Below are 12,064 nucleotides of genomic sequence, written 5' to 3' on the forward strand. Positions count from 1 at the left end.
AATTTATTTACTAACGCTTAAGGTTTGAGCGTTTCAATTGCTGGATCTATATAAACCACAAAACAAAATCTAATGTATAATGGAGCGGAATTAAGTAAACAAAAGTATAAGTCGCCCAAACCACAAATAACAAAAACAAAAAAATTGCAAAAAGTAACACAGAAAATCGAAAAAATAATGAAGGGAAAAAAACCGATTGAATATGGAAATATGTTTAAATAAGTATTTTAGTGTTAATTATACAATTTACAAGTACACAACACAAACAAAAACAACAACAATATAATATAAAATGAAATAAAGTTTTAAAACAATATTTGTAAAAAGTAAAAGAAAGAAGAACTATCTTTGAATTACATTGAAAGGATTAAATACCTATATAAGGATAATTATATTTAATTGAAGATTGCTTAAGGATCCGATACATTTTTAAGGGGTATCCATAAAACCTGTGAGATAGCAGTCTTGGTAATTGCAATCGCAGCACCATCAGTTGGACTCGATCTCCTGGTTGCATACATGCATCAAAAAGATTTTGTTTCCCGCTAGCATTAATTGAACAATTTTGCAGAAAACGCGTGTGGCCGGCTATCTCGTTCTGGCCGAGACAATTGGTCCGGCACACGCACATGGCTAATGAATGGACACCACTGGCCGGCCATTGGGACAGGGAGCGGGAGTGGAACTGGTCGTCGGGGCAACCGGCCGCTCGATTGTGGCCCATACAAATTGAGGGGCTAAGATACACACTCGCTGGACACTCGGACCGTGTTGACGTTGCGCTCGTCGCTGCACAAAATCGATAGGTTAAGGAGTGTGTGGTGCTAGCAATGCATATTCAACGTCGAACTTCATACGTGGTCCGCTTTAGGGATCAGGCAATCGAGTAGGGCCACTTATTCCATAAATGCGGCAAGGTGGCGTCCTGCTTTTACACATGCATGGGTCTGATGCGGACTGTGGGAGTCGGGGTCGGTGCCGGCAGCGATGCCCAATTGCCGGAGGAGTCGGTATCCACACTGAACCATTTGCCCACCTACAGGCAGATTCCCGGGGCCGGAACGGGTGCAGGATCGGCGCCAGCCAAGCGGGTGCCCGTCCTCTTCTCCACAAATCGAGGACTCTATCTGCGCCTGGCTCAACCACTGGGGGAGCAGATGGAGGTGCTGACCCTTCAGCCACGCGGACAGAACTACAACATTAGCTTCTGCGATCTGGAACGCTGGGTGAGTCCGGAATGGCAGGCCGTTGTCCACAGATCACTGATCTCGTCTTCTCACAGAGCACCAATCGCGCCAATGTTGTCAGTTTGGAGGACACCTTCACCATCATGCAGCAGCGCAATAAATCGCCGGAATCCCTCAACTATCAGCCACGCTTGTGGAAAAACAACGTCAGCTACAGCCTGATGCACTGAACTGAAAGCACCTCAAGATACTAATCCTTAACAATTCAATAGCTGTAGATCGATGGACAAACAATCTGTGTGTAAAACTAATTACAACTATTTTTACTTTAAATAATCCTTAAGACAGAGTTATAAATCGATTTATTCACTAGTGGATGCGTGTAGAGCTTTTTAAGCTGAGTTGCTGGTCAGTGAAGCCATCAGAAATTCCATTTTATTGAGGAAGCTCTTGCCCTCGATTTTGTCGAACCGCACCTGGAAAGAAAGTGAAAATCAAATATGTTAGGAACGTAATTGGTATTTTTTTTTAAAACAGACCAACCTCTTTAAAATTGCCGCCCAGATTCTCCCACAATTTCTCAGGTACCAGGGGACTGGGAAAGAAGTCCTGACGTGGACTTCTCGCTATATAGACCTTAACATCTATCTGTGGATCGCAGCGGATCTGAACGGCAATCATGCGATCGCTATTGGGTGAGGCCAGCAGACAAGAGCTGGCATTGCCCAGCGGCTCCACCTTTCCGATGCCCAAGTGATTGCTATTCGAGAGCACCGTCCAGGCCATGCATCGGGCCAAGCTGATCAGGCAGGAGATCTGGTGTGAGTTGATCTGGCAGAGAATGAGGTCGCGCAACTCCTGCGGCTCGTAGGAGAGCCGCATAACGCGACCATCTCGACAAATGCACTTTAGAGAGCGCTCCTTGACATGGATCACCAGCGAGGTGCGTCCAATGGCGTCGTACCCGTGCGTCACAATGTTGATCTTTACACATGACATGGTTGGGCTGTTCATAGCGTTCCAGTGCGACACAATCTGTGGGTCCTTGACGTCCCTAGCCAGCGTGTCGAGCACATACTGCGTCCGCTTGCGCATAAATATGTGCTGCGCCTGGGCGATGATCTGCTCAAGAATGGTCTGGGACTTGGTCATATCCAAGAGCGTCTCCCGATCCGCAGCCATGGGCCCGGCCAGCATGCGTTTTTTCGTTGGTCCCAATGGAGCACTGGCCGGATGAGGGAACGGGTGATGGGAGTTCTTGTAGTGCACCTCGCGCAGCAGCTGATGCAGCGAGTGTTCCAACACATGGTCGTGATCGTTAATTGGCGCCGGCTGGCTGGAATCGAAGGTGGTCGAGTGGCACAATGAGATGATCAGCTGGATATTGGGCAACAGGGTGGCTCGAATCTGGTTGCCGATGACCACATGTGGAATGGGTGCCTGCAGCTGAATGGCTTCGCGTGCCAACTGTGCAAACAGCTCCTTGCAGAAAAGAACATTTTGGGCAAACTCCAAGGTCTTTTGCCACACGCCCACCTGTGCGGTTATGTTGGGTCCGTGTCCCATCAGATTCACCTGGGCGGTGCAAAGATCTTCCTGATCCTTCTGCGTGATCACCTTGATGTAGGCCACACCCTGTAGCTCCGCTGGGACAATCACCCTCAGAGCGGAGCTAGCTTTTAGTTGCATGCCATTGTTTCCGGAAGTGGTGCTGCTGCTGTTGTTGGAGGAGCTGGCGGTGTCCTCATCGCCGGCCTCTTCAGCTTTGGTCACCTCAAAGGTGCCGCTCATCCCAAACTTGGAGCCCGCGGTGCGATAGCTGAGATCCCCTATAATAGCGTTGGACACCTTTTTCAAACGCCAGTTCTGTCGCAGACGCAATAGTTCTATGTGGAAATCCGAGACATTTCGGCTACGCTGCTCACTGTGGGCATTCCTCAAGCGTTCAGCTCCGCCGAGAAGCACCTGTGCCGCCTGCGAAATGGCCTTCTTGCGGCTGTAGACCTGCACAATGGGCTTGGTGTCGTCAGCTTCCTCCAGCAAGGGATCCAGCACCAGGTAGCGCTTATCCTTGGCCACAGAAATCACATCGGACAGCACACAGATCTCGGTGAGGGCATCCTTCAGCTTGTTGCGCACCGCGTCCCAAGGCCACAGGCTCTCCTGGAACTGGGTGGCATCCTTGTCCTCCTCGGAGGCCGCCGCCGCCGTCTTCTCCTCCTTCTTCAGGTCGTCCAGCGACGTCTTGCTGAAGTCAATTCGAGCCGCGCATTTCGCCAGACTTTCGGACAAGGTGGGTGGCCTGGAAATGCAGAAACCAACAACTTGTTGAGAAGGGCGATTACTGCCCTCCGGAAATACTTACGGCTGATACAACTCGGTTCCATCGTAGCCAATCTCACGGATTTGGTTTTCGCAGGTCGTTTCCACCGATATATTCACGGAATTGGACATTTTTGTGCCGGGAAACAAAACATTGGGCAAGCAAAAAAAAAACGCAAATATGCAGTGTTGGAAAGCGTCTGCGCCCGGCTATCGATAAAAAAGAGTGGTGAAAGCCGATACATGTTTCCAAGATAGTGACGAAGTCATCATTTAATCATGCAACCTTCAAAAAAGTGACGAAAACCAAATTTGAATTAAATGATTAAGAATATTAAGAAATATTTTGCCACTCTGAAGGACTCACAGAAAGCAGTCTGGCTGAAACATTCTATTGATAATATATATACTTGAAAAAGTCGGAAACCTTTTAAAATAAGAATAAAATTTCGGACATATCAGTTCATTCTTTACTCCGTTCCGATAAGCCATTGGCCAGCGTTGCCACCTTTTGAAAATCGGTAAGTACAGCAACGCCTAAACATTACTTTCATATTTTTGACTTGATTTAACTTCCCAACACATTCCGGATTCCAAGAGATTTGCCCGAATCATGTTGTTCCTGAAAGACAAGCGTCCCAAACTGGACTTGGCCGAGCACACGGTGATTATACCCAGCATCTGCGTGGGCAATGCGGCGCAGCTGGCCTGTGACCTGTTGATTGCGTCCAAGGAACTCCGGCGCATCGGATCCCTCACACATCCTGCCCTGATCCCGGTCTACGGACCCTCCGCCTACCAGCACGAGCCCAAGGAAAAGGTCTCCTCCTGCGAACTCTACGAGGGCTCCGATGACAAGCTGCTGGTGGTCCAATTCCGGGCGCCATGGGTTGCCCGCCACACCGGCCACTTTCAGAAGGAGCTGGTGGAGCTGCTCAAGGGCGCTCGTCGTGTGGTCATCCTAAGCGGCAGCTTTGGCTTCGAAAAGCGTGTGATCGAGGAGTCGCCATGGGCTTACCGTGCCAGCGACAACTTTAAGGAAGCCCATGCCGCCCAACTTGGAAACAGCGAGCTGATCAAGTGGAAGGAGCACAAGGGCGAGGCCATCTACGGCGGTGGCAATGCCCTGCAGCTATTCAAGGCCTTTGATGAGCAAAAGGTTCCCGTCATGCTGTTGTTCCGCTACCTCCTGGAAGGTGACAACTCCACGGATGCTTCTCTGATCGTTCGGGAACTGAACGAACTCTGCGAGGACTTCCTTCAGCTGCGCAACGGCGGCGATGGCAGCTTTAAGCTCACGGTGCCCAAGTCCTGGAATCTGCTCTTCGGCAACGATGTCACGGAACTTTTGTTTTAGACGTGTATATTTATTTTTCGGTGGTTTCAAATAAATGTTAATCTTTTGGTGTAGGATAAAAGAGATTGCTGGCCCTGTGCTCCCGGAAGAACTCGCTGCCATGCTCCTGGAGGTCCTGGCGCGTGAACAACGTCTTGCCAAAACTGGGCTCCCTCGCAAGCACACATGCCCCCAGCCAGGCGCTCAGAGTGGCTTCGTCGGATTCGTAGATGGCGAACGTGGATTGGAACGGTCGCATTTCCAGCAGTTCCTTGGTCAGTCGTTCCTTAAGGCCCCTGAATTGAGCACATCCACCGGTCAGATAGACGTGCTCCACCAGACGCTGCTGCTCCCCTGCGGGAAAGAGCTTCAGCACGAACGCTATCAGTTCCGCCAGACCTGCCTCCGAGCAGCCAATCATACTGGGCTGGAAAAGGATCTCCGGCACGCGGATGTCCTCCACTCCAAAGTGCAGCTGGTAGTTCTCGGCGGCACTTTGAGCCTGGGCGTTGGAGTTGCCATCGTCAAAGTTGGCATCATAGTGATTCAGGATCTTCTCGAACTCTAGCAACTGCTCGTTATCCGCGTCCGAGTCGCTGTCATCGTTGTAGCGATTGATTCGCTTGTACACGTCCCAGTCATTGTCGTTCATCCCAAAGCCGTCGTCCTCCTCCTCACCATTGGCCTTGCGACGCTTCTCGCTCTTGGCCAGTGACGAGATGATTCGCATTCTTTCCTGAGCGGCGTGGGTATGCCTCTTGGCCTGCTCGGAACGCTGCTGCTGGCGGGCTTGCTTGCGCCCAAGCAGTTGCTCCCTTTTGCCATGCAGCTCGGCCAACCAGTCCGCCTGGGATACGCCCTCTGGCGGCTTCGGCATCTTGTCCAGCTTCTCCTGCTGCTTGCTGGGACGCGGAGCACTCTGTGCTCTGTCATGGGCACGCTTAATGCGCAAGTTTATGGTGGCGATAAGGGAATCCAAGTCCTCCAATGTACCTATCTGCTGCTGCTGCAGAGCCCGCTCAAACTTGTCCAGCTTCTTCTGCTCGTACAATTGCCTCAGCTTGTTGTAGACAAACAACTGCTGTTCATCCTCACGCAGCTTCTCCCGCTCGCGACGATTCTTGATCTCCAACAGGCGGTGGGCCAGCTCGCGTCGCTTCTCCTGCTTCTGCTCGGCGGTGAGCAGGGCGTTGGTTGCAGTCACCGCATTGTAGGGCAATTGAATTTTCATGATGTGCTCGTCGTAGTAGTCCATCTGGGCCCACTTAACCAGCTCCTCCTTGTAATCCACGGCGATGTGGCAGTGCTCGTGGACCAGTTTCTCCATTCGACTAATGGTAATGGCATTCAGATGTACGGGATACTTCATTTGCATGAGCCGAAAGAGATAGGTGATGATGTGGTAGCCGCCTACGTTAAGGCGGCGCACATGTTTTAGCTGAAGTTTGCCATCGAGCACGGGAATCACATGGGTGGTGCTGTAGCCAAAGGAGATGATCAGGGCATCGGCTATCTAAGGGGGGAAACTCTTGTTATAAGGATGTTAGCTATCAGGAGGTCATATTACCAACCTTCTTCTGCTTTTGCTGATGGTGCTCCCAGCTGTAGAGAGCATCAATGCCGTAGGACAGCGCCGGTACCCCATAGCACTCGAAGAGCAGCTCGCTCATTTGCTGGCGGCAAAAGTTGGGATTGGCCAACGCCTCGGTGAGGACGATCGGGTGATCGATCCTCTCCTGCCCCTCGAATCCCATCTTGGTGAATATGTAGTCCAAGATCTGCTCCTGATGATTCCAGTTGGTTATCACGTTCCGCTCGAAGGGGCTCTTCAAATGGGCACGCACTGCCTCAATGTTGGTGATGTCGTTGCCCACCTGGATTTCGGCCGGTGCCTCCACAGCCGCCGCCGCGGAGGAACCTTCGGCGGAGCCCTGTTGACTTGCCTCCTTCTTGCGATCCTTGCGCGGCTTGGTCAGCACGTTACGGAAACGCAACTCCGGCTCCTTGGAGTCGCTCCAGCCAACGCGGCACTCGTAGGATCCATTGTCGATCACCAGAATGCGTTTGCCCACCATCGCAGCAGCTTAATTATTATTTTTCATCCGACAAACACTCAGTTTCGCTTCTCCTCGATTCGTAAACAAAATGCGGCAAATCCAGTGTTGTAGAGTGCCATGACTTTCCATTCGTACTTGGGGGTGCCCATATCCATAAGGTTCACTTCCATACCACTTGTCATACAGTTCGAATCAACTTCTTATAATAATTTTGTAAAATATTACAAATTTTTTGGTGCTACTTTTCAAACTTACATAAAACTGTGAAATATTACAAATTTTTTGGTGCTACTTTTCAAACTTACATAAAACTGTGAAATATTACAAATTTTTTGGTGCTACTTTTTAAACTTACATAAAACTGAAATTTTACGCGGATTCACGTAATTCTAACAATCCAAAATGTTATTAGTGCATGTATATTCAAGCTTTGAAAATAGCCAGGTCATGGTAAGTCTTTAGGAAATAGTATCGTATATTCCACTTGAACACGGGTGACACGGAAATCTCTTCGGGCGGCATTCGGGAAAAACGTGTAGTGGGAAAAAAAATTTGATCGGTCAAATCTAGAGTGCCATGGCGTTCCATCTATTCGAACTTGTGGGTGCCCATGTCTATAAGGTTTATTTTCTTACCAGTTTCCAATCGGGTCACATTCATTTTTCTAATGCTGGTTTTGTAAAATATTACAAATTTTTTGGTGCTACTTTTTAAACTTATATAACTGAAATTTTACGCGGATTCACGTAATTCTAACAATCCAAAATGTTATTAGTGCATGTATATTCAAGCTTTGAAAATGGCCAGGACATGGTAAGCCTTTAGGAAATATCTTCGGGCGGCATTCGGGAAAAACTGATCGGTCAAATCTAGAGTGCCATGGCGTTCCATCTATTCGAACTTGTGGGTGTCCATGTCTACAAGGTTTATTTTCTTACCAGTTTCCTATCGGGTCACATTAATTTTTCTTATGCTGATTTTGTAAAATATTACAAATTTTTTGGTGCTACATTTTAAACTTACATAACTGAAATTTTACGCGGATTCACGTAATTCTAACAATCCAAAATGTTATTAGTGCATGTATATTCAAGCTTTGAAAATAGCCAAGACATGGTAAGTCTGGGAAGTATTATCGTAAATTTAACGTGAACACGGGTGACACGGATTGCTAATTTTTAAACGGATTGCTCATTTTCTCGGTTTAATAATTGTTCCTCCTTCATGCTACGCCTTTACAGGATCCAACATTTTTCGAAATCGATGCTGATGATAAAATTTTTGAGCTAAAGCAAAAGCTGGAGCCGGTACTAGCGCTTCCTCTATCTCAGATTAATATTTATACATCTGAAGAGAGAATTTCAGACAAGGAGGTAATTTCGGACGTTCTGAGAGCTCAAAATATGAAAAATTCGGGAACGGTTGCGGTTTTCCATGTATTCCAAGGCAACACTTGCGTGGCAAATCTGAATTTTCACCAACAGCTGCATACAGAAGGGAATCCTCAAGAGTCGCAGTACATCTTGACTCTGGATTCGTGTTGCAGTAGTAGCAGCGCCGTATCGGGTTTGCTAAAGGATAGGTCTCCTACGTATAAACTTGCAGCTGGCGATAGGTAAGCAAGAGAAATAACGAGATTGCAATAATACTAATCCTGAATATATTATCTAATTGATATCCACTCGTTCCCTAGCACAAGATCGGTGATATTGCACAACAATCGGCCCAGGTTTGGGATCCTGGCAGAAGCAGATGGGCTCAAATGCGAGTCGACCTCGAGCACGGAGGAGGAGCAGCCCTCTTGCAGCTCGAGCGTGGCTAATCCGCAGTGCATTGACAGGACGAAGGACTGCTGCCAGCAGCAGAACTGCGGCAAGCCTGATAATCGACCCCCGTATGCGAGAACCATGCCGGAGAACAGGCGCTTCGGGTTGGTGGTCAGTAACCTGGACTGCTGCGCAGATGTGGACTCGGAAGCGGTGATGGCCCACATATTTAATCTATTTGAATCTTGCAGTATTACGGAGTTAAGGTTTAGTGACTGCATTTCGATGGCCAAGTTCGGTTCGAACCTGCTAATGGTGTGCGTGGACGATCAGACCGCAAATTGGGTGATCAGCGCGGTGGACACATTGTGCCCACCCCATTCGTGCCTGCCCTTTATAAAGTTTTTCGATTTGTTGAGATGTTCATTCGTGCTGCCTCTGGTGCGACCCGGCGAGCCATTGTGCAGTATTTTTGCACTAATGGAGAAACAGAATCTGGAACTGGTGACTGATAAGTGGAGTGTCATAAGTCGCATCCCTGTGGATCCCTGCGATCCCGATCTCGTGACGGACCTCTGTCCGAACGAGATGATCGAGCTCTACATCGACGAGGATAGCAGGGATCTGATATCCGAACAGTGTGAAAAAATTGTATACTTTTGTTGGCACTTGAAGGTCAACTTCGAATGTTAGATCTTCACCAAAACCGGGTACACCAGAATCTAGTAAGTAAGTAATCAAATTTTGCGACCTGGTATGCAGAGTGACTATAAACGCAATCCTTTAGCTTTCGCCCACCACCACCACCACCCGAGGATTAACAACGAACAGGAGCCTGCCCCTCGGCAGCAAACGCAACAGCCACGGCCACCTGGAGGCCGTCGCCTCCTATCGATCAAACTCGCAGAATCCGGCGATCGCTTGCGAATGACTCCCCGATGCCTAGTCCATTCCACTGGCCTGGAAGCTAATGCCCCGGATATGTATACTATTGCATCTACCTCCACTCTCTCCTGCCAGCTGCACCACCCAATCGACCACCCACGCAGAGCCAGGAGGTGCAGTTCTTCGGTGCCATCACACTGCACTCGAAACTGATAATGCACTGGCACGAAGTGCCGCCAGAGAATCGCGTGGAGTTCAAGCAGAAGATCCTCGTCGCTTTTCCGGCGCACCAAAGTTCGTGCTCAAACGCCAGTACATCTCGCTATGCGTCTGCATAAAGCACATGCATCCATCGAGGATGGATGTAAGCGTCGATGTGCCGCTGGATCATGCTAGAGGTGCTGCAGGCACCCGAAGAGGCCCAGGTCATCCACATCTCCGTCAAGCGAAGGCCACTCGTTCTCCAGACCGCCGAAAGGTATCTTGAGCTCAAGATGCACCGAGTTTCGTATGGAGAGACATACAAAAACATGAACATGGATTATGTAAATTTTAAAGATTTAAAACAATGTATTTTACCTAATTGAGCTTGCATCTCCCCCAGAAACTTCGGATATTCCATTGAAGGATACGCCACTGGAAGTGGTGCACAAGTGCTACTGACCCTGCATGCATGCAAACGATGGTTGCATGACCGACGATGAGAATGGGCTAACAGACGCAGTCGCCGTAGTTCTATGTGGAAGTACAAGACATTTCCGCTGGGACAATCACCCTCAGAGCGGAGCTAGCTTTTAGTTGCATGCCATTGTTTCCGGAAGTGCTGCTGCTGCTGTTGTTGGAGGAGCTGGCGGTGTCCTCATCGCCGGCCTCCTCCGCTTTGGTCACCTCAAAGGTGCCGCTCATCGCAAACTTGGAGCCCGCGGTGCGATAGCCGAGATCCCCTATAATAGCGTTGGACACCTTTTTCAAACGCCAGTTCTGTCGCAGACGCCGTAGTTCTATGTGGAAGTACAAGACATCTCGGCAACGCTGCTCATTGTGGTCATTCCTCAAGCTTTCAGCCGAGAAGCACCTGTGCCGCCTGCGATGTGGCCTTCTTGCGTCTGTAGACCTGCACAATGGGCTTGGTGTCGTCTGCTTCCTCCAGCAAGGGACTCGGCACCAAATAGCGCTTATCCTTGGCCACGGATATCACATCGGACAGCGCACAGATCTTTGTGAGGGCATCTTTCAGCTTGTTGCGCACCGCATCTCAGGGCCACAGGCTCTCCTGGAACTGGGTGGCGTTATTGTCGCCGCCGCCGCCGCCGCTTTCCTTTCCTCCTTTTCTCATTTTCTCCTTCAGGTAGTCCAGAGACATTGCAAAGCGCGCATTTCGCTAGACTTTCGTCAAGATGGCCGTGCTGGAAATGCGGCGTTTACTGCCTCCCGCTTAATACGCTTAAAATTTGGCTTCTCTGAAACGTACGCAAACAGCAGTCTGGCATAGACATTCTATTTATAATATCTATACAAAACAATTCGGCAGCCTTTTAAAATTAAAAAAAAATTTCTATCAAATCAGTTTATTCTTTAACCCCTTCCCCTAAGCTCCCGGGCAGCGTTGCCACCTTTCGAAAACGCCAAAACATATATATATATATATGTATGCCCGAATCATTTTGTTTCTGAAGGCCGAGCATCTGCGGTTGGCCTGTCAACTGTTGATTGCGCCCTGATCCCGGTCTATGGACCAAGGAAGAGGTCTCTGAGGACTCGCTGCTGGTGGTCCAGTTCCAGTTCCAGTTCCACATCGGCCTTTTCTTGAAGGAACTGGTGGAGCGGATCAAGGGCGCTCGTCGTGTGGTCATCCTAAGCGGCAGCCTTGGCTTCGAAAAGCGGGTGATCTATGAGTCGCCATGGGCTTATCGTAACAACTTCAAGGAAGCCCATGCCGCCCAACTTGGAAACACCGAGCTGATCAAGTGGAAGGAGCACAAGGGCGATGCCATCTTCGGCGGTGCCAATGCCCTGCAGCTATTCAAGGCCTTCGATGAGCAAAAGGTTCCTGTTATGAAGTCATTCCGCTACCTCCTGGAAGGCAACAACTCCACAGATGCTTTTCAGATTGGGAACGGAACGAACTCTGCGAGGACTTCCTTCAGCTGCGCAACGGCGGCGATGGCAGCTTTAAGCTCACGGTGCCCCAATCCTTGAACCTGCTCTCCGGCAACGATGTCACGGAGCTTTTGTTTTAGACGTGTACATTAATTTTTCGGTGGTTTAAAAAAAAATTGCTGGTCCTGTGCTCCCGGAAGAACTAGCTGTCATGCTCCTGGTGGCCCTGGCGCGTGGTAAAGATCTTGCCAAAATAGGGGTCCATTGCAAGCACTCAACTTTGATTGTTAGATCTTCACCAAATCGAATACCAGAGAAAGTAGTAGGTGATCAAATTTCGCGCCCAGGTGTGCAGAGTGACCATAAACGCAAGCCCTTAGTGGTATGAAAGCGGCAATTCGTAACGGCGCA

General features: G+C 49.3%; 5 protein-coding genes and 1 pseudogene across 9 annotated transcripts; 4 read left to right on the top strand and 2 right to left on the bottom strand.

The window, feature by feature from the left end:
• Window positions 1–339: 339 nt before the first annotated feature.
• Window positions 340–1,470, top strand: LOC119563206. The gene is made up of 2 exons (XM_037876502.1): window positions 340–1,226; window positions 1,283–1,470. The coding sequence occupies exons 1-2, from the start codon at window positions 942–944 to the stop codon at window positions 1,415–1,417; spliced, it is 420 nt and encodes a 139-aa protein (XP_037732430.1). The 5' UTR covers window positions 340–941; the 3' UTR covers window positions 1,418–1,470.
• A 17-nt stretch (window positions 1,471–1,487) lies between these two features.
• Window positions 1,488–3,715, bottom strand: LOC119563202 (mediator of RNA polymerase II transcription subunit 17). The gene is made up of 3 exons (XM_037876493.1): window positions 3,553–3,715; window positions 1,731–3,489; window positions 1,488–1,663 (listed from the first exon to the last, which is right to left on the bottom strand). The coding sequence occupies exons 1-3, from the start codon at window positions 3,639–3,641 to the stop codon at window positions 1,580–1,582; spliced, it is 1,932 nt and encodes a 643-aa protein (XP_037732421.1). The 5' UTR covers window positions 3,642–3,715; the 3' UTR covers window positions 1,488–1,579.
• Window positions 3,716–3,892: 177 nt separating this feature from the next.
• Window positions 3,893–4,927, top strand: LOC119563205 (proteasome assembly chaperone 2). The gene is made up of 2 exons (XM_037876500.1): window positions 3,893–4,030; window positions 4,108–4,927. The coding sequence occupies exon 2, from the start codon at window positions 4,123–4,125 to the stop codon at window positions 4,864–4,866; it is 744 nt and encodes a 247-aa protein (XP_037732428.1). The 5' UTR covers window positions 3,893–4,030; window positions 4,108–4,122; the 3' UTR covers window positions 4,867–4,927.
• LOC119563201 (actin-related protein 5) lies at window positions 4,866–7,068 on the bottom strand. The gene is made up of 2 exons (XM_037876491.1): window positions 6,417–7,068; window positions 4,866–6,358 (listed from the first exon to the last, which is right to left on the bottom strand). Exons 1-2 carry the CDS (start codon window positions 6,918–6,920, stop codon window positions 4,904–4,906), a joined length of 1,959 nt encoding a protein of 652 aa, XP_037732419.1. The 5' UTR covers window positions 6,921–7,068; the 3' UTR covers window positions 4,866–4,903.
• On the top strand, window positions 7,068–11,116 carry LOC119563204. Of its 5 annotated transcripts, XM_037876498.1 has the most exons (6): window positions 7,068–7,268; window positions 7,935–8,018; window positions 8,144–8,517; window positions 8,596–9,397; window positions 9,456–10,098; window positions 10,158–11,116. In XM_037876498.1, exons 2-4 carry the CDS (start codon window positions 7,971–7,973, stop codon window positions 9,359–9,361), a joined length of 1,188 nt encoding a protein of 395 aa, XP_037732426.1. In that variant the 5' UTR covers window positions 7,068–7,268; window positions 7,935–7,970; the 3' UTR covers window positions 9,362–9,397; window positions 9,456–10,098; window positions 10,158–11,116. The 5 variants fall into 5 exon arrangements, with proteins under 5 accessions (XP_037732426.1, XP_037732427.1, XP_037732423.1 ...); XM_037876499.1 differs by lacking the exon at window positions 7,935–8,018 and having other exon boundaries at window positions 7,068–7,352; window positions 8,596–9,393; XM_037876495.1 differs by lacking the exon at window positions 7,935–8,018 and having other exon boundaries at window positions 7,069–7,352.
• Window positions 11,117–11,269: 153 nt separating this feature from the next.
• Window positions 11,270–12,035, top strand: LOC119552291 (annotated as a pseudogene).
• Window positions 12,036–12,064: the final 29 nt, after the last annotated feature.

This window comes from Drosophila subpulchrella, chromosome 3R, assembly GCF_014743375.2.
Source record: "Drosophila subpulchrella strain 33 F10 #4 breed RU33 chromosome 3R, RU_Dsub_v1.1 Primary Assembly, whole genome shotgun sequence".
In the NCBI taxonomy this organism is placed as follows: Eukaryota; Metazoa; Arthropoda; class Insecta; order Diptera; family Drosophilidae; genus Drosophila; species Drosophila subpulchrella.

Coding starts and splice junctions, on each gene's coding strand:
- LOC119563206 (XM_037876502.1), top strand. CDS start 942: ATGGGTCTGATGCGGACTGTGGGAGTCGGGGTCGGTGCCGGCAGCGAT. Junction 1,227..1,282: donor TCTGCGATCTGGAACGCTGG/GTGAGTCCGGAA, acceptor GTCTTCTCACAG/AGCACCAATCGCGCCAATGT.
- LOC119563204 (XM_037876499.1), top strand. CDS start 7,305: ATGTTATTAGTGCATGTATATTCAAGCTTTGAAAATAGCCAGGTCATG. Junction 7,353..8,143: donor TTGAAAATAGCCAGGTCATG/GTAAGTCTTTAG, acceptor ACGCCTTTACAG/GATCCAACATTTTTCGAAAT. Junction 8,518..8,595: donor AAACTTGCAGCTGGCGATAG/GTAAGCAAGAGA, acceptor CTCGTTCCCTAG/CACAAGATCGGTGATATTGC.
- LOC119563201 (XM_037876491.1), bottom strand. CDS start 6,920: ATGGTGGGCAAACGCATTCTGGTGATCGACAATGGATCCTACGAGTGC. Junction 6,359..6,416: donor ATCAGCAAAAGCAGAAGAAG/GTTGGTAATATG, acceptor TTCCCCCCTTAG/ATAGCCGATGCCCTGATCAT.
- LOC119563202 (XM_037876493.1), bottom strand. CDS start 3,641: ATGTCCAATTCCGTGAATATATCGGTGGAAACGACCTGCGAAAACCAA. Junction 3,490..3,552: donor GGAACCGAGTTGTATCAGCC/GTAAGTATTTCC, acceptor CTGCATTTCCAG/GCCACCCACCTTGTCCGAAA. Junction 1,664..1,730: donor TGGGCGGCAATTTTAAAGAG/GTTGGTCTGTTT, acceptor CTTTCTTTCCAG/GTGCGGTTCGACAAAATCGA.
- LOC119563205 (XM_037876500.1), top strand. CDS start 4,123: ATGTTGTTCCTGAAAGACAAGCGTCCCAAACTGGACTTGGCCGAGCAC.